The following is a 26,403-nucleotide window of genomic DNA, read 5'->3' as shown; positions in this document are numbered from 1 at the left end:
GTGAGTGGTGTTAGCCTGAGGTTTAATAACAGTGGTAATAGGAGGGATGAGTGGTGTTAGCGCGAGGTTTAACAACAGTGATAATAGGAGGGGTGAGTGATGTTAGCCAGAGGTTTAATAACAGTGGTAATAGGAGGGGTGAGTGGTGTTAGTCTGAGGTTTAATAACAGTGGGAATAGGAGGGATGAGTGGTGTTAGCCTGAGGTTTAATAACAGTGGTAATAGGAGGGGTGAGTGGTGTTAGCCTGAGGTTTAATAACAGTGGTAATAGGAGGCGTGAGTGGTGTTAGCCTGGGGTTTAATAACAGTGGTAATAGGAGGGGTGAGTGGTGTTAGCGCGAGGTTTAACAACAGTGATAATAGGAGGGGTGAGTGATGTTAGCCAGAGGTTTAATAACAGTGGTAATAGGAGGGGTGAGTGGTGTTAGCCTGAGGTTTAATAACAGTGGTAATAGGAGGGGTGAGTGGTGTTAGCCTGAGGTTTAATAACAGTGGGAATAGGAGGGGTGAGTGGTGTTAGCCTGGGGTTTAACAACAGTGGTAATAGGAGGGTGAGTGGTGTTAGCCTGAGGGTTAATAACAGTGTAGTGTAAGGAGCGTTGGGTAAGACTCCATTGCAGTGGTAATGGGCGGGCCAAGGGGTGTTAAAGTGAGACTCCTTAACAGTGCAGTTAGCGGGAGTAAGAGGTGTCAGGGGAGGCTCCATAACAGGTTAATAGCAAGTATGAGGGTGAGGCTTATAGCAAGCGTAAGCCTTACTATCTGTGGTAATAGCAGAGACAAAGGACGTTGGGGTGAGGCTTCATAACCGTGGTAAAGCAGGGGTGATGGGGTTGTGAAGGTGAAGCTTAATAATAGTGGTAATAGAAGCGGTGAGGAGTGTTGGTGCTAGGACTCCAGAACAGAGGTAATATCAGGAGTCAGAGGGTTATGGTTAGGCTTAATAATAGTGGTAATAGCAAAGATGTGGTAGTTAGGTTGAACCTCCGTAACCGTGGTAATTGCAGGGGTGATGGGTATTAGGGTGAGGCTTCCCATCAGTGACCATACAGGCGAGAGGGTTAGGGCGAGGCGCCACAGCACTGGTAATCGCAGTAGCAAGGGGTGTTAGGGTTGACTCTTTAATAGTGGTGATGGCAGGGGTGAGATTCTATAATAGTAGTAATTGCAGAAGCTGGACACGTTAGGATGAGGCTTAATAACCGCGGTAATAGTAGGGGCGAGCGGGGTTAGTGAGGCTGGACACAGTGGTAATAGCAGAGGCGAAGGATGTGTGGGGGCCCGCTGTCAGTGCAATAATGCAATGTCAAAACACTACGCAGGATCCAGTATGCTGGGAGAATCCACAAACACAGCACGCGAGGTGATCATCTTTTTCATAGACCTCGTAATCACAAGCAGGCACTACACTGACAGCAGGGTGACGGAGGGTGGAGCAAAGGGGCAACATGGACAACGGACGGGAGGGTGGGAGTGAGGAGGCAGGGTGGGAGCAAAGACACAGAAGGAACAATGGGAGGAGGGAGGATGGGGCAAACAGACGAGCGGATTATGTAGAGGGGAAAAGTACGTGAGGGAGGCAGCTGAAAAAAACAAGTACTCTCGCAGAGTGCTTAAACATAAAGGAAAAGGTAGCAAATGAGCAGTGGAAAGATACAGCTAATGCATCCGTGCTCTAGGAGAGAGACAAACACAGAGAGGAAGGAAACGTACACCAATTGATCAATAAGAAGCAGCCAAATGAGAATGAAGCCATCCACTGGTGAGCAATGGGTGGCCTGTAAGCTCATTGATTGGTAACAAAGGGTTTTGAAGACACAGCGCATGCGCTGTCGAGGTGAAACCTAAAAAAGTGCATTCTCTCCTGCCCTTTCAAACATAAAAATGAATCCGGCAAAATATGCAAGCAAGCAGCAGCTTTTTTATTTCCATTTATTGGAGGGTGTTTTATCAACACGTGTGCCTTACCCATTACAAATGGTAGAGCCTATTAGAGTGTTAACATTTGTAGAAATCAGTTTAATTTCTTATGGTATTTCCAGAGCATCTGAAATGCTGCTTCTTGCATACAAAGACTTATCTTGCTCTGTGGTGTGTTCATAATTTAAACAAAGCCAGGGCTAACAGAGAAACCTGAAAGTTGAGTCCGCACGGTGCTGCCTGCCTGTCACGGTACTTCTGGCCTTGCTTATCAGAGGCCAGACTTCTTATCATTTTAAGCTCGTCTGGCAGGAGCTGTGTTTGGTCTACGTGTAGGTGGTCCATGTGAAAACCCAGAAGATTCCCCGAAAGCTGCAGTTGATTATTTGCACAAGGCACAGCGGCTGTGAACTCTGCAGCAATAACCCTTAAAGGAAACTCTATCTGAACTTCTAGCACAGAGTTTAAATAGAACGGATAAAGGATTTGTGATGCCAAGACCCATGTTCTTGAACCGCAGTGCTCCGCCTCCTTGAAGAAATCTAGTCACACTGCCCTTGTGGGGGTAGTCTAGAATACTCCGCATACTATCATACACCACACGGACATTGGATTCTGTTCATATAGAAGAACAATGCGAAGTGATTGCCTTTGCCTCCTGAACCAGAAACTATCCCCCTATAGCGATGATGTGTTAATTTTATCATGTGGGAGGAGAGCATGTTGTCAAGTATTTCTCTGAGAACTTTCACCCTTTAATCGTTCCACAGGTTTCATGGCAGCAGTGGTGTGGGCGGTTCTTTTGGTTCTCAAGGCCAGTAGGGTTTATTTATTGGGCCTTTCTGAACCTATCATCTAAGACCTACTTCCTTCTTCCAATATGTGGTAAGAGTGCTCGTAGCCAATGGAAATTGGAGAGGAGACTAGTACGACCATCCTCATTCCTTGTACTTGACTATATGGCTTCTGAGCGTGTGTATTCCACCCTATCCGAATCTGCCTGAGTACACGATAGTCATCTGAGTTACGTAGGTGGGTGGGTGTAGCCAGTGCTTTAAATGGAAAAATAGAAGTGCAGGTACTCTGTATCAGAGTACCTGCTTGTTTCTGAGAAGTTCCGGTACTCCCCAATTAAAAGTATTACATTTTTCTTGAGAAGAGCCGGTACTCTCCATCGCAAAATAAAAAAGTGCCGGTACTCAGTACCGGACAGTACCGGCCCATTTAAAGCACTGGGTGTAGCTAGTATACAATCAAGTGGCTGGAATGTGGTTACTGTGCTTTAGAAAATAGGTTAACCTTTTTCTTGTAATCTGAAGCTTGGCATCCTGTCCAGCAATGATTGGCACCTGTTGCAGTCTGATAAACTCTATTTATTGTTGCAAAATGCAGTTGCCAAGTTCGGTGGGCTTCTAATGTTTGGGCTCAAGGTTTGTTTTTGCTATTTTAGCTGGCAAGTCGTTCTAATCCGAAGCATCCTATGGTATTACACTGTGACGTTATAGCTGTCCTTACATTTGCTTGACAAGAGAGCAAGCAAGTACTCCATTATTCCGAAAGACACCTATGTGATGTTTCTTAGTTATAAGGTTGCTCTTCTTTATATAACCTCTTCTTTATATTTATGGAATGTCTATCAGACTTTCATATTGTGGAGATTGTTTTTCTTCAATGTTTCGATGATTCCTTCTCCAAATGCTTAACTAAATCTCCATAACTTAAATGGTACGATAGGGATCAGATTTCATCTGGAACTTGCATGGTCTTGAACCACTTACAGAATTTTAAATCACTAGCAGTTTGATAAATCAGATAGAAACACCCTAACCTCTAATCCCGTGACACTGGGTTGTCTGCGATGCAAATATATGCACTTTTAGTGTCTATGTGACATAGACAGTTAGTGTTTATGTGGCATTATTTTTCCATGTGATGAAGTCCCTTCCTGTGCAGCCTTTGACACTATAAAGTGTTTGGGGGTACACTTATCTCTCACTTAGCAAGACATTGGTACGTTTTAGGAATATATGGGAATCTTTCTGAGTTCTAACTACTGCAACTTTCCTTAAGTTTTATTTGACCATACAAACGCAGTCGTTTGGCTCAGGTACCATCTCTTAGAATTAAGGGCCAGATGTAGCAATCTACAATTTTGCGACTTGCAAATTGCGAGTCAGACCGACTTGCAATTTGCAACTCGCAAAATTGTATGCAGAAAGGTGTCTCAGACACCTTCTGCGACTCGCTATGGGGTCGCAAAGACCCACCTCATGAATATTAATGAGGTGGGTCACATTTTGCGACCCCATAGCGAGTCCATGCACTCACAGGGATGGTGGCCTGCTGGAGACAGCAGACCTCCATGTCTGTGACTGCTTTTTTAATAAAGCAGTTTTTTTTTTCTTTTTGCAGCCCGTTTTCCTTAAAGGAAAATGAGTTGCAAAAAGAAAAACTTCCAAAACCATTTGGTTTAATTTTTTTCAGAGCAGGCAGTGGTCCATAGGACCACTGCCTGCTCTGAAAAACATTTTTTTTGGCATTCACAAAGGGAAGGGGTCCAGGGGTCCCCTTCCCTTTTGCGAATGAGTTACCACCCACTTCAAGTGGGTGGTAACTGCGAGTTGGTTTGCGACTGCATTCGCGGTCACAAAGCAACTCAGCATGGCGATGCGGTCGCAAATAGGAAGGGAACACCCCTTCCTATTTGCGAGTCGCATCCTCAAATTGCGAGTCGGTACTGACTCGCAATTTGAGGTTGTGCCTCACATTCGGCCTTTTGCATGCCGCAAACTGCGTTTGAAGGCTCTAGAAGTTGATACAAGAAGTGATGTAAACATTGGGATTACCCAAAACTTCCCAACTCAGTCGGATGGCTTCCAAAGGGTGATGTGATATTGATCACCTAAAGCATTTATATTTTGAAAACATCAACTATAACAGTGTTGCCTTTTTAGGTCAAAGCGTACCAGACAATGCAGCTGTCTGGTTTGCTAATGACATCTTGGTGACATTCCGAAAGCTTTCCTGGCAATGCATTCCACCCATTGCTTACCATTGGCTTTGAGGTTTGTAACTCACAAGTTCTTGCTTTCTACTTGCTGTCTCTATTTGTTTTAGGCTGTCCAGCTAGGGTTTGTTCCTTCCCTTGCCCAAAACCATATTTACTGTGTACACACAGCAGTACTCGATTTCTGTAAACAGGTTTTTAAATATTGTTCTTCTCTTGTTACATTTGCTGTGCATTCAAAGACAAGGGGCAATTGTCAAGCTCTGTCCTCCAGGAAGCTTGATGTTTACTTTTCTTCCCCTGACTTCAAAGTGAGAGGATTTCCGTGACAATCATGCTGGCTACTGGGGGTGTGCTTAAGGAAGGTTGTAAAATGTTATTTTTTGTAGCACGCAACAAAATTTAAATGGCTGTAGATGAACTGTGCAAATATTTCCTAATATATCAAATTTAGAAAAACAAAAATGAAGCACATTTTTTGGTAATTCTGAAGTCTGATGGAAACATATTTTAATACGATCAGAACAAATCAATACATTAGGTAATAACATTTCCACACATTGTTTGTGTGCTGTATTCATTTATCGGTGACAGTGCATGTCTGTGCAAATGTATCGGTCATTTCAACTGAAGATGTGTTGTCTCTCTAATGCAGTATGCTTCCACACCATGCATACTTCACTTTACCCCACTTCACCTCTACTCCTCTCCACACCACTGCAGTTTACTGTGCACCACTCCTCACTATACCACTCCACTCCATGCCATACTGTCATTGCACTCTACATCACTCCACCCCTTTCTACTTTAGACCAGTCTACTCTGTCAATGCACTCTAGCCCATACTACTCTACTATTTACACTGCACTCTTCGTTACGGCACTCCACACTACTCCACCCTGCGCCACTCCACTTAGCCTCTCTACTCTGCAACACTGCACTCTACGCCAGTGCACTCTACTCTGTACTACTCCACTCTACACCAGTGCACTCTATGCCATTGCACTCTACTCCAGTGCACTCTACTCTGTACTACTCCACTCTACACCAGTGCACTCTATGCCATCCATTCTACGTGATTTGAATATACTCCACACTCTACGCTACTGTACTCTATAGCACTGCACTCAGCGCCACTACATTCAGCACTGCTGTGCTCTACTGTTTGCCACTCAACTCTGTGCCACTGCACTCTACTCTACAGCACTGCAGTATATTCTGCTTCTGATGGATACAACTACCTGTGGATTCCTCACCTCATGAATACTCCCATGGCGCCAGCATTCGACGGAAATCTTCTTACTAGTCTCTGCACGTCGACGAGGACGTCACTGTCTCGCACGCGACGCCGTCTGACGTCATACAGGCAATAAGAGGTCCTCGACGACGTGCAGACGTCAGTTCCCTTTTTTCCGTGCATTCGAAACGGTTATCTTCGAGGGAGCAACTGTTACTCTTGCGGTTACAGTGTATATCTTGCTGCGTACTCTTTCTCTGTGGAAATAATGTCGCAGAGAAAGTCTGGATTTAAGCCTTGTCGTGAGTGTGGAGGCAAGATGTCGGTGACGGATCCTCATTCCGATTGCCTTTGGTGTTTGAGCTCCGACCACGACGTCTCGACTTGTGATTCATGTCAGCACATGAATCCGAAGGCCCTTAAAGAACGCGAGGCGAAGCTGTTTATGGCCAAGTCAAAGGAGAAGCATCACAAGAAAAAGTCTTCTCCAAGACATCGGCGTCATCGAGACTCCCGGCGCCGTAGAGAATCTCGGCGTCATTCAAGGGAGGCTCGTTCCAGGTCTCCGGATCGGCGCCGAAGGACATGGGAGGTCAGCCCCACGGTGACGCCGCATCCTTCGACGCCGATGCCCTCTCCGGCGTCTCCAACTTCGCCTGGACAGGCGTCGGTGATTGAGGTATTGGAGCCTCAAGTGTTTTCTCCGGCGCAGACGCCGAGGCCGGCGTCGGGGTCGCCTCCGAGTCAGGCACCCCAGTATCCGGCTTTTCCCACCCCTGGAGCCGATAGTTCCGCATTCTTGAATGCGATGTATGCCATCTTCCAACAGATGGCTCCAGGGGGTGCTCCGGCTGGGCCTTTGGCCTTTTCTTTGGGTGATCCTGCGCCTCTTCGGCCGGCACCCTTTATGCCCTTTCTCCCGTTTGGGAACGTGGGCTCGGCGCCAGTGTCGGCGCCGGTGGCCGCTCCGGTGGCTTCGGAGGGATTGGCCCCAGGGATTTCCATCCCGTCGACGTCGAGATTTCGGCCTGTGACTCCGGTGGGTCCATCCGTTTCAACTGCTCTTCAGTCTGCTCTTCAGTCGGCGCCGAAGTTACCTGTGGCGCCGGATGCGGCGTCGGTGGCTTCGGAAGATCGGCGCCGATCTCCGACTTCGGCGGAGGTATTGTCGACTCCGCGGATTGAGCAACAACTGCATTCAAGGAGGCGTGCTCTCCGGGTACTAGAAGAGCAGGAGTACCAACGAACCCTAGAGGAAGGAGAGCTAGAGGACTCGGGTGATGGGCTGCGTGGACTGGAGTCGGCCAGTGGGCTGGACACTTCCCCTGAGTGGGACCTTTCGTCCCCGGGGGAATATACCGAGGAAGCTGCTTCCTTTCATACAGTGGTACGGAAGGCAGCTAGTTTTTTGGACCTGCCTTTGCCGGTGGTGGAGGCGAAACAAAACCTTTTGACAGAGGTGTTGCATCCGGCCTCAGCCGCGGCGGAGCCTCTATTACCTTTTAATGACGCTCTGCTGGATCCGGTTTTAGAGGTGTGGAAGAAGCCGGCATCTTCCCCAGCAGTTCACAGAGCCGTGGCCAGGAGGTATCGGACGGCTCCAACTGATCCTGGTTTCCTATCTAGGCACCCTACGCCGGAGAGCTTGGTTGTGCAGGCCTCCTGTTCGTCCAAGTCAGCGCCTGGTTCTTTTCCGACGGTGCCTGGGGACAGAGATTCAAAAAAGCTGGAGGCGCAGTCGAAGAAGATTTTTTCGTCCTGCAGTCTGGCGTTAAAAGCCACCAATGCAACCTGTATCCTGGGGAGGTATATTCATGCTCTGATGGATGACATCTCCTCTTCGTTTACAGAGCTTCCTCAGGGTCTTTTGGATCTTGTCTCTGATGCCCAGGCTGCTGCGACCCAAATTATCCAGACGGGACTGGATACCACCGACTCGGTAGCCAGAGCAATGGGCACAACTGTGGTGGAAAGGAGACAGGCCTGGCTCCGTAACTCGGGCTTTTCGGCAGTCCACATTGTTGGATCTCCCGTTTGATGGGGACAAACTGTTTGGGGCTAAGGCTGATTCGGCCTTGGAACGGTTTAAGGAGAGCAGGGCCACGGCTAAGTCGTTGGGACTCCAAGCTCCTTCTTCCACGGCCTCTTCCAGATTCTTCAGGAGGTTTCGTGGATTTGGGCGTGGCTCTTCCTCCTCTTCCTTTCGGGGAAGATATCAGCAACCTGCCTCTTCCCATCCCTATAGATCTTTTAGGGGGAGGGGTAGGGTCCGCACCAGGGGAGCTTCTCAGCAGCACTCTGCCTCTTCCTCATCCTCTGGCGGGGTGCAGCAGGGGAACCAGCCTTAGGCTTCCACCATTTCCCACTCACTCCTCTCCTGTAGGGGGAAGATTACAGCATTTTCTCACCAAATGGGAGACTGTTACGTCGGACACTTGGGTTCTCAGTGTTGTGGGAAAAGGCTACACCCTTCCCTTTCGGGAGTTTCCGCCCCTCATCCCGCCCCGCCCTTCGTATTGTTCACAAGAACACCTCCTGTTGCTAGAACAGGAGGTAGAAGTCCTCCTTTTAAAGGGCGCGGTGGAGTTGGTCCCGGAGCAGGAAAGGGGTCAAGGAGTTTACTCAAGGTATTTCCTGATTCCCAAGAAGGATGGTCGTTTGAGACCAATTCTGGACCTGAGGATCTTGAATTGGTTCCTCAAGCAGGAAAAGTTCAAGATGCTGACCCTAGCACAGGTGCTTTTGGCGTTGAACATGGAAGACTGGATGGTGTCTGTCGACTTGCAGGATGCTTACTTTCATATCCCGATACTCAAGTCACACAGGAAGTATCTCCGGTTTGTGGTGGGATCACAACACTACCAGTTTGCGGTCCTTCCGTTTGGTCTTACTTCAGCACCTCGAGTCTTCACGAAGGTGATGTCGGTGGTTGCGGCAGAGCTCAGAAGGAAGGGGATAGCAGTATTCCCTTACTTGGACGATTGGTTGATCAAAGCCAAGTCCCCGGAGCTTGTGTTGCGTCATCTGCAGTCAACAACCCAGTTGTTGTTCGACCTGGGCTTTTCGGTGAACGAGCCCAAATCTCACCTAAAGCCCTCTCAGCGCCTCCTGTTCATAGGGGCAGTACTGGATACAACATTGGGTCGGGCCTTTCCTCCGCCTCAGCGGATTCAAGATATTCAGGATTTGGTTCCAATGTTTCGAAATGGAGCGGTAGTTCCAGTCCTCAAGGTCCTTCGTCTGCTCGGTCTTTTTGCCTCCTGCATTCTGTTGGTCACGCATGCTCGCTGGCACATGAGGGCTCTTCAGTGGTGCCTCCGAAGGCAGTGGTCTCAACACAGAGGGGATCTAGAGGGTACTGTCAAGATCTCCAGAGATGCTGCTGTGGATTTGAAGTGGTGGATTGCAAGCAACAATCTTTCACAAGGAAAGCCGTTCCAGCAGTCGCCACCAGTGGCCACAGTCATAACGGATGCTTCCACTCTAGGGTGGGGAGCTCATCTGGGGGATCTGGAGATCAAAGGTCTTTGGTCTCCAGAGGAACAGATTTTTCACATCAATCTGTTAGAGTTACGGGCTGTACGTCTGGCTCTCAAGGCCTTCCTCCCTTCCCTTCGTGGTCAGTCGGTACAGGTCCTAATGGACAATACTACCACGATGTGGTACATAAACAAGCAGGGAGGAGTGGGGTCGTACCTTCTCTGCAGAGAAGCTCTTCGACTATGGTCCTGGGCAAAGGACCATCGGATTTGCTTGATAGCAAACCATCTGGCCGGAGTTTTGAACGTGCGTGCGGACAGTCTCAGTCGCCACTTCTCGGCAGACCACGAGTGGCGTCTCCATCCAGATCAAGTCCGTTTAATCTTCCAGAAGTGGGGGTTTCCTCGGGTAGATCTGTTCGCCACTCGAGAGAACGCGCATTGTCCGTTGTTCTGCAGCCTTCAGTATCCGATGCAGGAAGCGTTGGGGGACGCGTTTCAAATGACCTGGTGCGGCCAGTTGCTTTACGCGTTTCCTCCCATACCCTTGATTCCTCGAGTATTGAGGAAGATTCGCCAAGACCGGGCTCTAGTAATCTTAATAGCTCCGGATTGGCCAAGGAGGGTGTGGTACTCCGACCTTCTCCAACTCTCAACGTGCCCGCCGCTCCGTCTCCCTTTCAGGGCAGACCTCCTCTCACAGTCGCAGGGGCAGGTTCTACACCCCAACCTCCAGAGTCTGCACCTACATGCCTGGAGATTGAACGGGGCAACCTGAGTTCCTTCTCTCTCCCGCCTGAGGTAGTGGATGTTATATTAGCAGCCAGGCGACACTCCACTAAATCTATCTACGCTAATAGGTGGTCTAAATTTGTTGCGTGGTGTGGAGAGAGGCAGATTGATCCTTTACATGCTCATCTATCGGACGTTTTGTCTTTTGCTCTATCTCTGGCGCAGAAAGGTTGTGCAGTGGCTACCATTAAAGGTTATTTATCGGCCTTGTCAGCCTTCATATGTCTTCCAGACCAACCATCTTTATTTAAATCCCCTATTGTTATCAGATTCTTGAAAGGTCTTCTAAATCAATATCCTCCAAAGCCATTCGTTATGCCGCAATGGGATTTGTCCTTAGTCCTGACTTTCCTTATGGGGTCCCCTTTTGAACCTATGCATTCTTGCCCCTTGAGGTATTTGGTTTTAAAAACGGTCTTCCTGATAGCTATAACATCAGCAAGGAGAGTGAGTGAGTTGCAGGCCTTATCAGTAAAACCCCCTTATACAACTTTTTATGGGGATAAGGTGGTGTTGAGGACCAAGGCTGCTTTCCTCCCGAAGGTTGTTTCACCCTTCCATTTGGCTCAGGCAATTACTTTGTCCACGTTCTATCCTCCGCCTCATCCTTCCAAAGAGGAAGAAAGACTGCACCGTCTGGACCCAAAGAGAGCGTTGAGCTTCTTTATCGATAGAACAAAGGATTTCAGGCTGGAGGATCAGCTGTTTATTGGATACGTGGGCAAGAGGAGAGGAAAGGCAGTCCACAAGAGAACACTATCCAGGTGGGTTGTTCTTTGCATTAAAATATGTTACTCTTTGGCAAAGAAGGATCCTCCTGAGGGCATTAGAGCTCATTCCACCAGAGCTAAGTCGGCCACTTCGGCCTTAGCCAGAGGTGTTCCTGTGGTCGACATCTGCAAGGCCGCAACTTGGTCGTCCCTTCACACTTTTGCAAAACATTACTGTTTAGATTCTGAGGTTAGAAGGGACGGCCATTTTGCACGGTCAGTGCTGCAGCATTTCTTGGTTTGACCATTTAGGCACCCACCGCCGGGCGTGGTACTGCTTTGGGACTCTATTCATGAGGTGAGGAATCCACAGGTAGTTGTATCCATCAGAAGAACGAGTTACTTACCTTCGGTAACGACTTTTCTGGTGGATACATTAGCTACCTGTGGATTCCTCACGGTCCCACCCGCCTCCCCGTTGCCTTTATGGTCTTGCCAAGTAATCCTTGAGTGCGCTCCTCTTGGTCTTTGAGGGTGCAATAGATGTATATATAATATATTTATGTATATATATATGTATATGTGTATATATCTTTATGTATATACTTGGTGTGTGTATATATTTTAAAAGAGAGTTTTATATATATATATATATATATATATGTACATAAAAAGATTTACAGTTATTCATACAATGTGGTGTATTTTTACAATATAATGGATGTTGCCTTGCTCTTTCATTGCATTGCCTGGTTGTTCTCATGCACGTAAAAAATGATTGGTACTGACGTCTGCACGTCGTCGAGGACCTCTTATTGCCTGTATGACGTCAGACGGCGTCGCGTGCGAGACAGTGACGTCCTCGTCGACGTGCAGAGACTAGTAAGAAGATTTCCGTCGAATGCTGGCGCCATGGGAGTATTCATGAGGTGAGGAATCCACAGGTAGCTAATGTATCCACCAGAAAAGTCGTTACCGAAGGTAAGTAACTCGTTCATCACTGCACTTTATGCTAAATTACTCTGCACCACTTTACACAAAACCGATGTACTCTATGCCACTAGGCTCTACGCCAATCTTCACAGCACTCTACGCTGCTATACTTTACAGCACTTTAACCCACTGCACTATATGCCATTGTATTCTATGCCATTGTACTCTAGGCCACACTATTCTACTGTGTATCACTATATTCTGTGCCACTGCTCTCTGCCACTGCACTGCATCCAGTGCACTCTAATAAACACCACTGCACTCTGACAGTCTACTCTGCAACACTGCATTGTCTGCCACTGAACTCTATGCCACTCTACTCTACACTGCTGAACTCTACTGTGCACAATTCTGTTGTGCACAACTGTACGCTAATACAATCTTCATCACTGCACTCTACCCTGCACCAGTCTACTGTGCACAACCCAGCTCCTTTCCACTTCACTCTACATCACTCTGCACAAGTGGACTCTCCACCACTAAACTGTATGCACCTCTTGTCTGCAGCACTGCACTGTATGCCACTGAACTCTACTCTGCAGCACTCTACCTCACTCTAATTCACTTTGCATCAATGAATTGTATGCCACCACACTATATGCTACTTTACTCTGCATTGCTTCACTCTAGGCTACTGCATTTTACGCCAGTCCACTCAAGTCAAGTGTAATCTACTATGCACCACTGCACTCTGGCACTGCACTCTACTGTGAAACAATATACTCTATGCCACTCCACACCACTCTACGCTGCTGCCCTCTATCCCATCACAATCAATGACAAGGTGTTCTACACCACCTTACTCAAAAGCAATGCCCTGTACAACTTTTTTCTGAAACAATCTACTCTGTGCCACTGCATGCTGTGTCACTCAACACCAATGCGCTGTACGTCACTGCACTCTACGCCACTATTTTACTCTGCGCCAGTGCACCCTGTGCCACTCTACTCTGTGCCACTCTACTCTGCCCCCACTGCAATCTGCATAACTCCATGCCACTGTATTCTGCACCACTGCACACCACTCCACTCTAAACCACACCACTGCTCTATACGCCACTCTACTGCACTATACGCCACTCTTCTCTACATCTCTGTACTCTACCCTGCACCACTCAAGTCTACGCCACTTCACTCTACTCTGAAACAATCTACTCTATGCCACTGCACTCTATGCCCCTTCAGTCTACTCTGCACAACTCTACGTCACTGCACTCTACGCCACTGCACCCTACGCCACTGCACCCTGCACCACTTTACTCAAAACAAATGCACTCTACTCCAATCTACTCTGCACCTCTGTACTTTACGCCACTCCACTCCAGGCCACTCCACTCAGTGACACTCCACTCAGTGACACCCCACTCTGATACTCCACTCTATGATGTTTTACTTCATTAAACTCTACTCTGACACTCATGCCACTCCACCCTACAACACTCTGCTCCACTCGAAGCCACTCTACATTACTCTACTTTATGTAACTGCCTATTTGCCACGCCATGGAACTTTACTCCACTCCATTCTATGACACACTACCTCTCTACGCCAGTCTGTGCAATTCCTCTCTATGCTACTCCACTCTGTGCGACTTCACTCTACTCTACATCATTTGACTCTGCAACACCCTACTCCACTATATGCCACTCTACTCTATTACACTACTCCACTCTATGCCACTCCACAACAATCTATTCCATTCTATGACACTCTACAACACTCCACTCTGACACTACTCCACTCTGCTGTACACCACTCTACGACACTCCACTCTGACACTACTCCACTCTCTGCCACTCAGTTCTACGCCATTCTACATCACCACTTCCTCCACAACACTCTACACCACTACATGACACTTAACAACGCCCCACTTCACTCAACCCTACACCACTCTACTCCACTCCATAACACTCTAGTTTACTCCACCTGGTGCCACTCTACTCCATGCCACTCTCCTTTACCCCACTAACTTTTTGCCATGCTGAACAGCAGCCACACTGGTGTACAGCATGGCTATAATGTATTGGCAAAGCCAGTGGTTCTTGCTTAGGTAAAACCTATTGGTTTTGCCAAAGCTTGTTTCAGTGTAGACGTAATAAGGGCACAACATATGAATCTTACTGCTAAACTATAGCAGAAAAGGAGGATAGGGGAATAAGATGAGAAGGGTAGATAGGACAATGGTTGAATACCATTACACAGTTAGTTAAGAGCAAGGAAAAACTGTGTGAGGGTGATGTACAGGCACAGCCCCTCCGCTACCAAATACGAGACTAGAATCAGAAATAGTATGTCTAACATCTAAAGTTTAGGTGAAGGCTCATGCAACTTAAAATTTGATACCTAGAGATGTAGTGCTCTCCTCCAGACTGACTTGTTCTCACTAAACCATGTCACACTTGACTGCACATCAAGAAAGTTTTGCATAGTTAATAGCAGCTGTGTTTGTAATTTAGATACTGATGCTTTGAAAATCACCTTTTGTTAGTTTTGTTGTGTGTAAGTATTAACCCCCGTTTCTGTTTTGTTTAATTCCTAAAGGCACAAGACCTAAACGTGATAGAAGAAGTGATAAGGATGATGTTGGAGATCATCAACTCCTGCCTGACAAATTCGCTCCATCATAATCCAAACTTGGTGTACGCACTGCTTTACAAACGGGAGCTCTTTGAGCAATTTCGATCCCACCCTTCCTTTCAGGACATCATGCAGAATATAGATCTGGTATGCAACAGCAGGAGAACCACTAGTGGCTGCTGCATTATTTGCATTTTCTTTTGTCTTGATTTCAAAAGTTCGTGGAAAGATTTACAATTAGTCTTCAAATGTTCTATGTTATTACAGCCACTAAACCAGCTTTGCACACTATACTAAGTATTTGTCATATCTCGATACAACAATCCAATTACTTATTCTATTAAAGTAATTTACTGTCCAAATTTCACAAATCCAGTAAAAGAAATTGTGCATTTTATTGTATCGTAATTGTATTTATATAATGAGGCTTAACAAACAAACGTATTTGCACAAGATTGGTGTATTTTGAGGAGTGCAGGTTCCCTTTGTTTTGGTAAACAACCTGTTAACATTTTTTTGATACAGGTTTTCTTTATTTGTTAAGGTGTTTTTCATTTAATACAGAGGACATTGGTGAGATTCTTGTCCTATTCAGACATCATTTCTTGATGCAATGACACATTTCCGTTTGCTTCTGCCTCATTGTTTGATAGAAAGGCTAGCATTAAAATTGGTCGAAAACAAAGAGATGTTCAGTTAGTAAGTTTAGTGTAGCGGACTGGATCTGTCTGCTTGCGCTATAGGACCGAATTGCTATGTTCAGGTATTTGGTACTGCCGTATTAGAAGTTTTGACACTAAACCTTGCTTTATTGTTTCTTGTTGGACTTCAGTTCACTTGGTTAGAGTTGGAGATATAGAGGGTCATTCTGACCCTGGCGGCCGGTGGCCGCCAGGGCCACCGACCACGGGAGTACCGCCGACAGGCTGGCGGTGCTCCAATGAGCATTCTGACCGCGGCGGTTCAGCCGCGGTCAGAAGCGGAAAGTCAGCGGTCTCCCGCTGACTTTCCGCTGCTCATTGGAATCCTCCATGGCTGCGGAGCGCGCTCCGCAGCCATGAGGATTCTGACCCCCCCTACCGCCATCCAGTTCATGGCGGGAAAGCCGCCATGAACAGGATGGCGGTAGGGGGGGTCGCGGGGCCCCTGGGGGCCCCTGCCGTGCCCATGCCAATGGCATGGGCACGGCAGGGGCCCCCGTAAGAGGGCCCCAAAATGTATTTCACTGTCTGCCTTGCAGACAGTGAAATACGCGACGGGTGCAGTAGCACCCGTCGCACCTTCCCACTCCGCCGGCTCGATTACGAGCCGGCATCCTCGTGGGAAGGTCGTTTTCCCCTGGGCTGGCGGGCGGTTTAACTGGAACCGCACGCCAGCCCAGGGGAAAACTCGTAATACCCGCCGCGGTCTTTTGACCGCAGCGCGGTAATTTGGAGGGCGGGATCCTGGCGGGCGGCCTCCGCCGCCCGCCAGGGTCATAATGAGGCCCATAGTCTCTTCTCTTCATCCCTATTGACACCTTGGTGGCTTTGATCTATACCTTCTGTAGTTTGTGTAATTGGAAGTTAACAATGGTGCTAATCCCTTTGGAATGGAGGCCTCAGACATTGTATTTATTTTATTGTATTTATTTTATTATTAAAAAACGACTCTACCTCCATCCAGCTGCTTTGGTTGTACAGTGGGAATCACAGTTAAGTCTGCTGGACCTGGTGTGCTGTGTGTCCTAGTCTGGTTTCTTCTGATGCAAGGGCATACCCCAGTTCTCTGTAGCATATAGGAGCCTAACCATTCAGGGTGCTCCCCATGTAGTGGAAGTCCTGTGAATATCTATGAAATATTCGTGTTGTTAGGTTTACTCACCACATCCTGCATGGAGCCCGCTAATTTTATGTTATGCCACTGTTATTTTATGTTATGCCACTGTTATTTTATGTTATGCCACTGTCCTGATGGTCCAAATTCTATGGGAACTGTGTTATGATCTTCATGATGGAAAAGATGGGTTTAGATAGAAAAAGGAAGACACCCGCATTTGACTAATACTCAATATATCAAGTTATTGAGTTGGTCGCAGTCCTTTGACTGGCTAGAGGCTCTGTGGCAGATTTTTGAGATGTTGAAGTAGATTTGTGTTCCGTGGCAATCATGAAGGTAGTGTGAACCAGGTCAATCTGAAGTCATGTTCTACCTCTTTTTCAGAAGCACAAAGTTTTCATTGACTCCAGGACTGGAGAAAGGGGGTTGAGATACTGTCACCCACCAAAAAACCTTCTGTATCTTTGTAGACAGGCGGGGAGAAGGTTAACGATTGTGGATCAAAGTCAGTGTATTTGAGTATCTTGTAGGACCTGCTATCCTGTATACACATTCTTAAGCTGTGGCATCAGTTTCTTTGAAAGCCAGTCTAGAGGGAAACTGAATGTGGTGCTAGGAGATACGATTTGTACATTAAAAAAATATAGGCCCCATTTTACACATTTATGAAACACCAGGAGAGAATTGGCCTGGGTCCTGGCCACCACCCAAAACTCATAGAGGAATCGGGTCTCTGACCCAAGTTTTTCGGAGAACTCTACAGAGGACGGCAATGTCATATCTGAACAGTCCTATTCTCACTAACTGTAGGGGTCAAGGAGAAACGTGCTCCATGAGTATTTACTTCTCACACCTATTATGTGGGAACCCTCGACCTATAGAGGGCAATTAGCCCTGCACATGTTATTGAATGGCTGTAAGGAAATGCCTCCTTGGCATGGTTACCCCCTGACTTTTTGCCTTTGCTGATGCTATGTTTTGAATTGAAAGTGTGCTGAGGCCTGCTAACCAGGCCCCAGCACCAGTGTTCTTTCCCTAACCTGTACTTTTGATTCCACAATTGGCACACCCTGGCATCCAGATAAGTCCCTTGTAACTGGTACCTCTGGTACCAAGGGCCCTGATGCAAGGGAAGGTCTCTAAGGGCTGCAGCATGTATTATGCCACCCTAGAGACCCCTCACTCAGCACAGACACACTGCTTACCAGCTTGTGTGTGCTAGTGAGAACAAAATGAGTAAGTCGACATGGCACTCCCCTCAGGGTGCCATGCCAGCCTCTCACTGCCTATGCAGTATAGGTAAGACACCCCTCTAGCAGGCCTTACAGCCCTAAGGCAGGGTGCACTATACCATTGGTGAGGGTACCAGTGCATGAGCACTGTGCCCCTACAGTGTCTAAGCAAAACCTTAGACGGTGTAAGTGCAGGGTAGCCATAAGAGTATATGGTCTGGGAGTCTGTTTTACACAAACTCCACAGCACCATAATGGCTACACTGAAAACTGGGAAGTTTGGTATCAAACTTCTCAGCACAATAAATGCACACTGATGCCAGTGTACATTTTATTGTAAAATACACCACAGAGGGCACCTTAGAGGTGCCCCCTGAAACCTAACCGACTATCTGTGTAGGCTGACTGGTTCCAGCAGCCTGCCACACTAGAGACATGTTGCTGGCCCCATGGGGAGAGTGCCTTTGTCACTCTGAGGCCAGTAACAAAGCCTGCACTGGGTGGAGATGCTAACACCTCCCCCAGGCAGGAGCTGTAACACCTGGCGGTGAGCCTCAAAGGCTCACCCCTTTGTCACAGCACAGCAGGGCACTCCAGCTTAGTGGAGTTGCCCGCCCCCTCCGGCCACGGCCCCCACTTTTGGCGGCAAGGCTGGAGGAAACAAAGAAAATAACAAGGAGGAGTCACTGGCCAGTCAGGACAGCCCCTAAGGTGTCCTGAGCTGAAGTGACTCTAACTTTTAGAAATCCTCCATCTTGCAGATGGAGGATTCCCCCAATAGGATTAGGGATGTGACCCCCTCCCCTTGGGAGGAGGCACAAAGAGGGTGTACTCACCCTCAGGGCTAGTAGCCATTGGCTACTAACCCCCCAGACCTAAACACGCCCTTAAATTTAGTATTTAAGGGCTCCCCTGAACCTAGAAAAACAGATTCCTGCAACTACAAGAAGAAGGACTGCCGAGCTGACAAACCCCTGCAGAGGAAGAACAGAAGACACCAACTGCCTTGGCCCCAGACTTACCGGCCTGTCTCCTGTCTTCCAAAGAACCTGCTCCAGCGACGCTTTCCAAGGGACCAGCGACCTCTGAATCCTCTGAGGACTGCCCTGCTTCGAAAAAGACAAGAAACTCCAGAGGACAGCGGCCCTGCTCCAAAAGAACTGCAACTTTGTTACAAGGAGCAGATTTAAAGACCCCAAGCAACTCCCCGCAAGAAGCGTGAGACTTGCAACACTGCACCCGGCGACCCCGACTCGACTGGTGGAGAACAACCAACTCAGGGAGGACCCTCCGGCGACTCTACGACTGTGAGTAACCAAAGTTGTCCCCCCTGAGCCCCCACAGCGACGCCTGCAGAGGGAATCCCCAGGCTCCCCCTGACCGCGACTGTCTGAACTCCATTTCCCGACGGGTGGAAAAGACCCTGCACCCGCAGCCCCCAGCCCCTAAAGAAACGGAACTTCTGTGCAGGAGTGACCCCCAGGAGGCCCTCTCCCTTGCCCAGGTGGTGGCTACCCCGAGGAGCCCCCCCCCCCCTTGCCTGCCTGCATCGCTGAAGAGACCCCTTGGTCTCCCATTGAAAACTGAAGGAAACCCGACGCGTGTTTGCACACTGCACCCGGCCGCCCCCGCGCTGCTGAGGGTGTACTTTTTGTGCTGACTCGTGTCCCCCCCGGTGCCCTACAAAACCCCCCTGGTCTGCCCTCCGAAGACGCGGGTACTTACCTGCTGGCAGACTGGAACCGGGGCACCCCCTTCTCTCCATTATAGCCTATGTGTTTTGGGCACCTCTTTGACCTTTGCACCTGACCGGCCCTGAGCTGCTGGTGTGATAACTTTGGGGTTGCTCTGAACCCCCAACGGTGGGCTACCTTGGACCAAAAACTGAAACCTGTAAGTGCCTTACTTACCTGTTGAAACTAACCATAACTTACCTCCCCCAGGAACTGTGAAAATTGCACTGTGTCCACTTTTAAAACAGCTTATTGTGTTTTATGTAAAAAGTATACATGCTAAAGTAATGATTCAAAGTTCCTAGAGTACTTACCTGCAATACCTTTCAAATGAGATATTACATGTAAAATTTGAACCTGTGGTTCTTAAAATAAACTAAGAAAATATATTTTTCTATAACAAAACCTATTGGCTGGATTTGTCTCTGAGTGTGTGTACCTCATTTATTGTCTATGTGTATGTACAACAAATGCTTAACACTACTCCTTGGATAAGCCTACTGCTCGACCACACTACCACAAAATAGAGCATTAGTATTATCTCTTTTTATCACTATTTTACCTCTAAGGGGAACCCTTGGACTCTGTGCATGCTATTCCTTACTTTGAAATAGCACATACAGAGCCAACTTCCTACAATGGCGTAGCTATATAAGCTGTTGTATTGCAGGTAGGTTTGTACCGCCAGGCTAGCTTCATGATTTGGAGATCGTGCTGTCTTTCTATTTTATTTATCTTATTTCTGTTTCTGTTGGCTAACATCAGTGTTACTAATGGTCGCTTTCGAATCTTTCATATACACACCACAACTTTTGATGTGTAGATATTGGACAAACTCTAATTACGGCCACATTATGTTTTACTTCATTGTATGTATGACTGAAGCTTTGCTTACTGATTCGTGCTCTTCCATGTACATTGGGACTTGTTGATCCCACTGCTGTGTTGACTTACTAGAAAATACTGGTGGATGGCATCATTAGCATCCGCAAAGGAACACCTGAGGATAACTAGAGTTGCATATGTGGTCACTGTTATCATGCATTATTTTGTTTTTGAGTATGGCATCGGACTGTATGGTCGAAGCATTGCGCTGAGTTTTATACGCATTGCATTAATTGTTTGCTTTATCGGGAAACAATGAAAACATTTCACAATAAAAGCCAAAGGGGAGTCTTATAAAAGAGAGGTGGATATTATGGCCAAAGCAAGAGAAGCTAAATATGTGCTGGTAGAAGGTACTCTTGATGCCAACATTGGTTTGGGTAAACAGGGTTATATTCAATTTGAGGAAGATCACGGTGCTGCCAACATGACCAAGGCAGCGATCAAGACCTAAAAGAAAAAGCCTTTTAATGTATGTATGTATGTATGTGGCATCTGTCTACTGTGGTCCCAGCGGAAAGGCAGCAGTCCGCTAATCAGGATCAAGATACACTTACTGTGTCATTAGAGAGAAAGATAGGTCCTTCAGAGGAGGACTGTTACTTTGTCATGATGTAGTGTTCATTAGAGAGATGTACCTACAGCTTCTTCCCAAGTGACAATATGCACATTCTCAATAATGTAGACAATATAATAACATTTAAAGTTGCACATTTGTGACTTGAGAAAAAAAGAATACCCTGTTAAATGTCGATCCACTTTTGTTCACCTTGTCTTCGGTTGCATCTGTTTATCTTTTTTCAATTCAGTAAAAGTAAATTTGGCAACGGTTTAAAAAGCAGACAGGGAGAGAAATTCATTATATATTGGTTGATTAACAATAATGCATAAGAACTATGTGAAGCCAGTTAGGTATTTAATATGAATTCAAGCTTTATTTTGGTTAAACACCCTAAAAGCACACGTATAAACATACAGTATAATACAGATAAAAATAAAACATCATGCAAAATTCCAGATAAAAGATTGTCTCATCACAAAATAGATTTAGCCAGTTCCTAATACATCACATCTCTCTTCTTCTTCTTCTCCCTAAGCCACATCATGTACAAATATCTACTAACTCCATATACAAGATGTTTAGATAGATCATTATCCAGAAGAACCCTTAGTGCTTCTGCATGCATTCTAAAACCCAAGTTGCGGCAAATTGGTAGTGTCCATTTTGCTCTGGGAGCGGTATAAGCTGGACAAAAAAACAATGTGTGCAGTGTTCTCAATTGCATTATGGCAACATAAAGTGCAATCAGTGTGATTTTATCCACCTAAAGATCCCCCCACCTCCCTATTTTGCTGTAAACGCATTATTAAATAAAGTGCAAAAGCGAAATCTCACATACAAGGTTTTGGCCTCTAATGATTGCATCCTATCTAGATAAGTTCAAAATGGGCAATGTGCTTCATGGAAAAAAATTGGTTTATTTCCCCCACTCCTATGTTCTGATTAAGCCTTGACAACATATAGGTCAAGTAAGCCTGTTTGAGCAAGATCTTACAATGAAGTCAACAGGCCTAGTTCGTCCCAAAATGAACTTAGGCCTAAATTTCTGAGCCAGTTTTTAACAAAACACAGCCTGTGCAGGGAGTTGTATTTGTCCATTTTCATCACTTCCAACAAACCCTTCCTGTAGTGGACCAGATCTTGCTTCACCCATATACTTATCCAAAAAAGTAGAGGTCTTAGAGAGGCCAGCTCTTCTACCGTTGACAGAACTTGAAAAAGTGGGATTAGTAGGGTGCTTTAGGGAGATGGAGCAGGGACAGCATGCACTTATTTTCTTCACTTTTCAGAATGCCCAATCTGTTGATCCCCCACCGTACAGCCCTATATAGGGCTACTGTTTGAGCCTTACATTTACATATCTCAAGAGCAGGTGAAAGTGCCTTACACAGTGAAGTTTGGTTATTTTTATAACGGTTCTGGAATTCTGGGCCAGTGTTGCCTTAAATTTATTTGTCTGCGGGGACCAGGACATCTGAGAATTCAAGGTTGCACCTAGGTAACGTTGTCCACGAACTCCAACTTATCGCCATTCACAGTCGGGTTCCATTTAAAGCCCCAGTGCGGTTTAATTGCCATGCGCTTAGTTTTCAGTATGTTAATTGTCAGACCTTTGCTTTCTCAATAACCGCTGAATGATTTAAAGAGATTATGGAGACCCTTCGGCATCTGTGATATTAGAATAGTGTCATCAGCAAATAGGAGTGCTGGCACAGGGGAGCCGTATAGCCTTGGGGAATAATGTGTGCACTTCATAAGATGATCAACCACCTCATTCACATACAGTGAAAATAGCTTGGGGGCTAGCACACGCCTCTTCTAACTGTGATGGAATCAGTTACTTCCCCTTGGGTTCCCCATCGTACTCTGGCGTAATTACCCTGGTGTAGCCTAATAACTTTTAATGAAGGGTCCCCTGGTACATTCAGTTATTTTAATGAGGACCACAATAAACCCAACTCCTAGGCACCAAATTGAACGCTGTTTTAAGATCAATAAAAGCGATACATAAATGCCTCTTTCTTAACTTAACATACTTCCATACCAAGCACAAACATCTAAACACTTGGTCAGTCATACCTACATGTACCCTAAAGCCAGCCTGATAGGTGTAAGTACTTTATAGTCATCCATCCAGATAGTCAATCTATTTAGGATTTGATTAGCATATATTTTCAGTAAAACATCTGTTAAACTGATTGGCCTATAATTTGCAGGGTCCTCTCTGTTTACTTTTTTGTGGATTGGAACTATTTCAGCTCCTATCCACATATCAGGATTTGGAGCACCTGAAGCAACTGCATTACAGAGGAGGTTAAGGTATGGCCCCCCTTCTTCTTTAGTGTACCTTAGCAAGTCACCCGGATTCTTATCAAGGCCTGGTGCCTTGTTAGTTTTTATTGCCTCTATTGCCAGCATTGTTTCTTCCATATTAAAAGGGGCCAAGCCTAATAGCCACCTCGGTTTCTCCCCCTTTGTTGTTGGACAGACAATCTTCCTGATAGCTTCCTTTTGTTACCAGACAGTCGTCTATTCTATACTGGTCACTATTAGTTCATCTGTATATGCGTACAATTCGGAGAAATGCCTGGTCCAAGTTTCGGAATCTGTATATTGGTTGGTATGTACACAGACATTTTTTCTACCGTGGGCTATAGTCTTCCAAAACATTGTACTATCTTTCCTTTTCCCTGCTTCAACTAAATCTTTCCATTTGGAATCCTCTCATTCCGTCTTGGCGCTTTCAGCAGTGCACTCTTATACTCTGCCCTTGCGTCTTGAATACCCATGCTGTTCTTGGTCTTGAGTAATAGTAGAAGGTTCTTCTTAGTCTCTCTGCACTTTCTTGAATACCATGGGTTAGTCAAAATCTTTCCTCATGAGTTCACCTTATTTTTGTTCATAGTAATTTTTGTTAAATTGTTCTTTATCTCCTCAGCTAAAAGGGAATGTACAGTAATAATCGGGATTCTAGAAGATGGCCAGCCTACATAAAGAGATAGCATAACTGTAAAAATTGTATAAATCCTAGCCAAAATGTCTGTTTTTGTCAGTATAGAAGGCCACCCAAGTGACTATGGTTGTTCCCGGTCACTGGCTGAACTTGCAAAGCTCCGTCAGCCGGAGGCCCATAATCAGAAGACCTTTCATTCAGGCACAAACAAAGAGAATTATGGTCACTTTCTTGTCTGCTTTCTACTTCAAAATGTTTGACCAATTCCCATTCCCCTACACTAAGCAATACATAGTCTATCTTTGAGCATGCAGCCCCTTCACATATGTGAATGCGCTTGGGCAATCCGATTCCATCCTACCATTGGACACTTGGAGGCTGTGTTCTATTGCCAACTTGAGTATCTGCATAGAGGCTACAGTATATGGTACAACAGGGTCTGCATCAAGGGAAGGGATGCCTCTAGCCCCATCCTCCTCCTCCAATATCACTTCTAACCCAAGAATTGGCTCATATCTACAATCAAAATCTCCTCCAACAATAACAGTGGCCTTGGGATTCAATGCACACAGAGCTCTGTCAAGATCAGTGACCGTAGGAAATTCCACACTGAGCTTTCTCAGCTTAATTTAGACAGTAAACAAACTTCCCGTCCAACCTGCATCTTTACCCGAATTCCTAGTATGTCCGTGGACCGGTAGAGTGATTTTAACCCATATCAGCAATGCCCCTGAAGGTCTGCCTTTCAGGGACGGAATAGCATTAATGTGGAAGGTTCTATACCCTAGTTTGTGCATTGGTTCCAGTAGCCATGTCTCCAGGAAGAGGCAAAGGTGGAATTGGTCAATATATTCCTGCCAATCCTTGTTCATCATTTTGCCTTTTAGGCCTGCTACAGTCCAAGAAATCAAAGAGTCTTGATTAGACAAATTTCACGAGGTGCAATGGAGGTAGACTGTTTCTCAATTTGTACAGTGCGTGTCCCTCCCCTGCCCCCCTGATTAGCTTCATTTTCTTTGGTTAGACTAAGGTCCAGTGTCCCATATGGTAGCTGGCCATCAACTCTTCTTGTAAGAATACCCATGCACCCCTCTTTGACCGGGCTAGGTAGTCAATTTACAAAATGGGGGGTTCATAGGGTTGGAATTTCAGGTAGCAGATTGTCAGAGCTCAGTGGGGTACCTTCTCCCTGAGGAACATCAGCAGTCAGGTTTTTAAATTTTAATCTAATCGCCCGATTTGTAGCTTCTGTATTTCGCAGCTCCATAGCAATTAGTACATCTACCATTGAGCAAGTTTTCATTGTGAAGGCTATCCTATTCAGTTTGTCGGTCTTAAATGACAACCGCTCTACTGATAACATATCTGACCGGATAACCAATAAGTACTCTTTCTTATGTCTGATCCAATGGATTACCTTGATTTTCAGTGACTCTTTATCCTCTGCAGTGTTTGGCAGCAATTTGGGGACATTTATCATAAACAGTTTATTGCGTTTGTGACTATAGGTATCTCTTCTGAAAGGATGTCAGTCACTAATATTCTGTGTCAGCCCATCCAAATTAAACAATAGTCGAGATCTCCCACTACAAACTAAGTACTCTTCCCTATCATAATCTTTCAAATGATGCAAGACAGGCTGTAAGAGGCCTCCCTTTATCGCTGGATTACTTGCGTAGACTGAGGCATCAGTCTGTCCACTTTGAAAGTTCATGGGGCGAATAGTCCTGCTTTGCGGGCTTATGGAACTTACCTTTATACATTGTTGCTAATCATTCCTGTCGAAGGGTTTTTTGGGTCTCTCCTCCCTGAGGCTTGCTTGGCCAAGTGGGCCCCCGTCACCTTGGGTTGAATGTGTTCACCTTGTCTGCGGGAGCACTCCAACTCATCTGGGCGTGAAGCCCATCCACTGCTTACACCCCCTAACAGGAGGCTTTTCACCAAATCCTTTATTGTTTAAATTTGCCCCTTTAGCTGTGACGCAGTTATCTTACAACAACAACATTGGATATCCCCTCCTCCCCAGCTAGGGTAGATTTATCATCACACTTTGTTTGACTAGGGCCCAAGTCACCCAACTGGGATGTGATCATATTGGTTTCCAATGTCCCCGTCTGTCAGAGGGGGACAAAACGATTACAATATCTTCTAGTTGGAAAAACATTGTCCATCGCCTTACCACTTGCCCCCAAACTAACAGCCTCCACCCCAGGTAACCCACTTACAGCATGTGCAAGATCACTATTGGATAGACTGGGCGGCTTGCAATTCCCCCCACTTGAGCTTAATGCAGTTGTGTCAATTGGGGTGGGCGTATTAGAAGGGTCAGATATTGTGTTGGTTGTACCCGGTGCACCTTCATGCTTCTTATAAAAAGTAGTTATTCTTGAACGTCTGACACCGGTAGTTTTCTGCTTCCCGCTCTGCTTATCCCCCGATAGCATTTCCGCCTGTTCTATGAGGTCATCAATCTCAGCTAGCGTGCAATTATTTCCTGCATTT

General features: G+C 46.4%; 1 protein-coding gene across 2 annotated transcripts in view; it reads left to right on the top strand.

Annotated features, from left to right (window-relative positions):
* DYM (dymeclin) overlaps positions 1–26,403 on the top strand; it is a 917,326-nt gene that overhangs the window by 709,823 nt on the left and 181,100 nt on the right. For both annotated transcript variants that reach the window (XM_069219181.1, XM_069219183.1), the window contains one exon: positions 14,683–14,865. In XM_069219181.1, coding sequence (XP_069075282.1) covers positions 14,683–14,865 — 183 coding nt within the window. The remainder of the gene's footprint in view (positions 1–14,682; positions 14,866–26,403) is intronic.

Source organism: Pleurodeles waltl, chromosome 1_1 (assembly GCF_031143425.1).
Source record: "Pleurodeles waltl isolate 20211129_DDA chromosome 1_1, aPleWal1.hap1.20221129, whole genome shotgun sequence".
In the NCBI taxonomy this organism is placed as follows: domain Eukaryota; kingdom Metazoa; phylum Chordata; class Amphibia; order Caudata; family Salamandridae; genus Pleurodeles; species Pleurodeles waltl.
The sequence above is the reverse complement of the archived record's forward strand: the minus strand, read 5'-3'. Positions and strand labels throughout refer to the sequence as shown.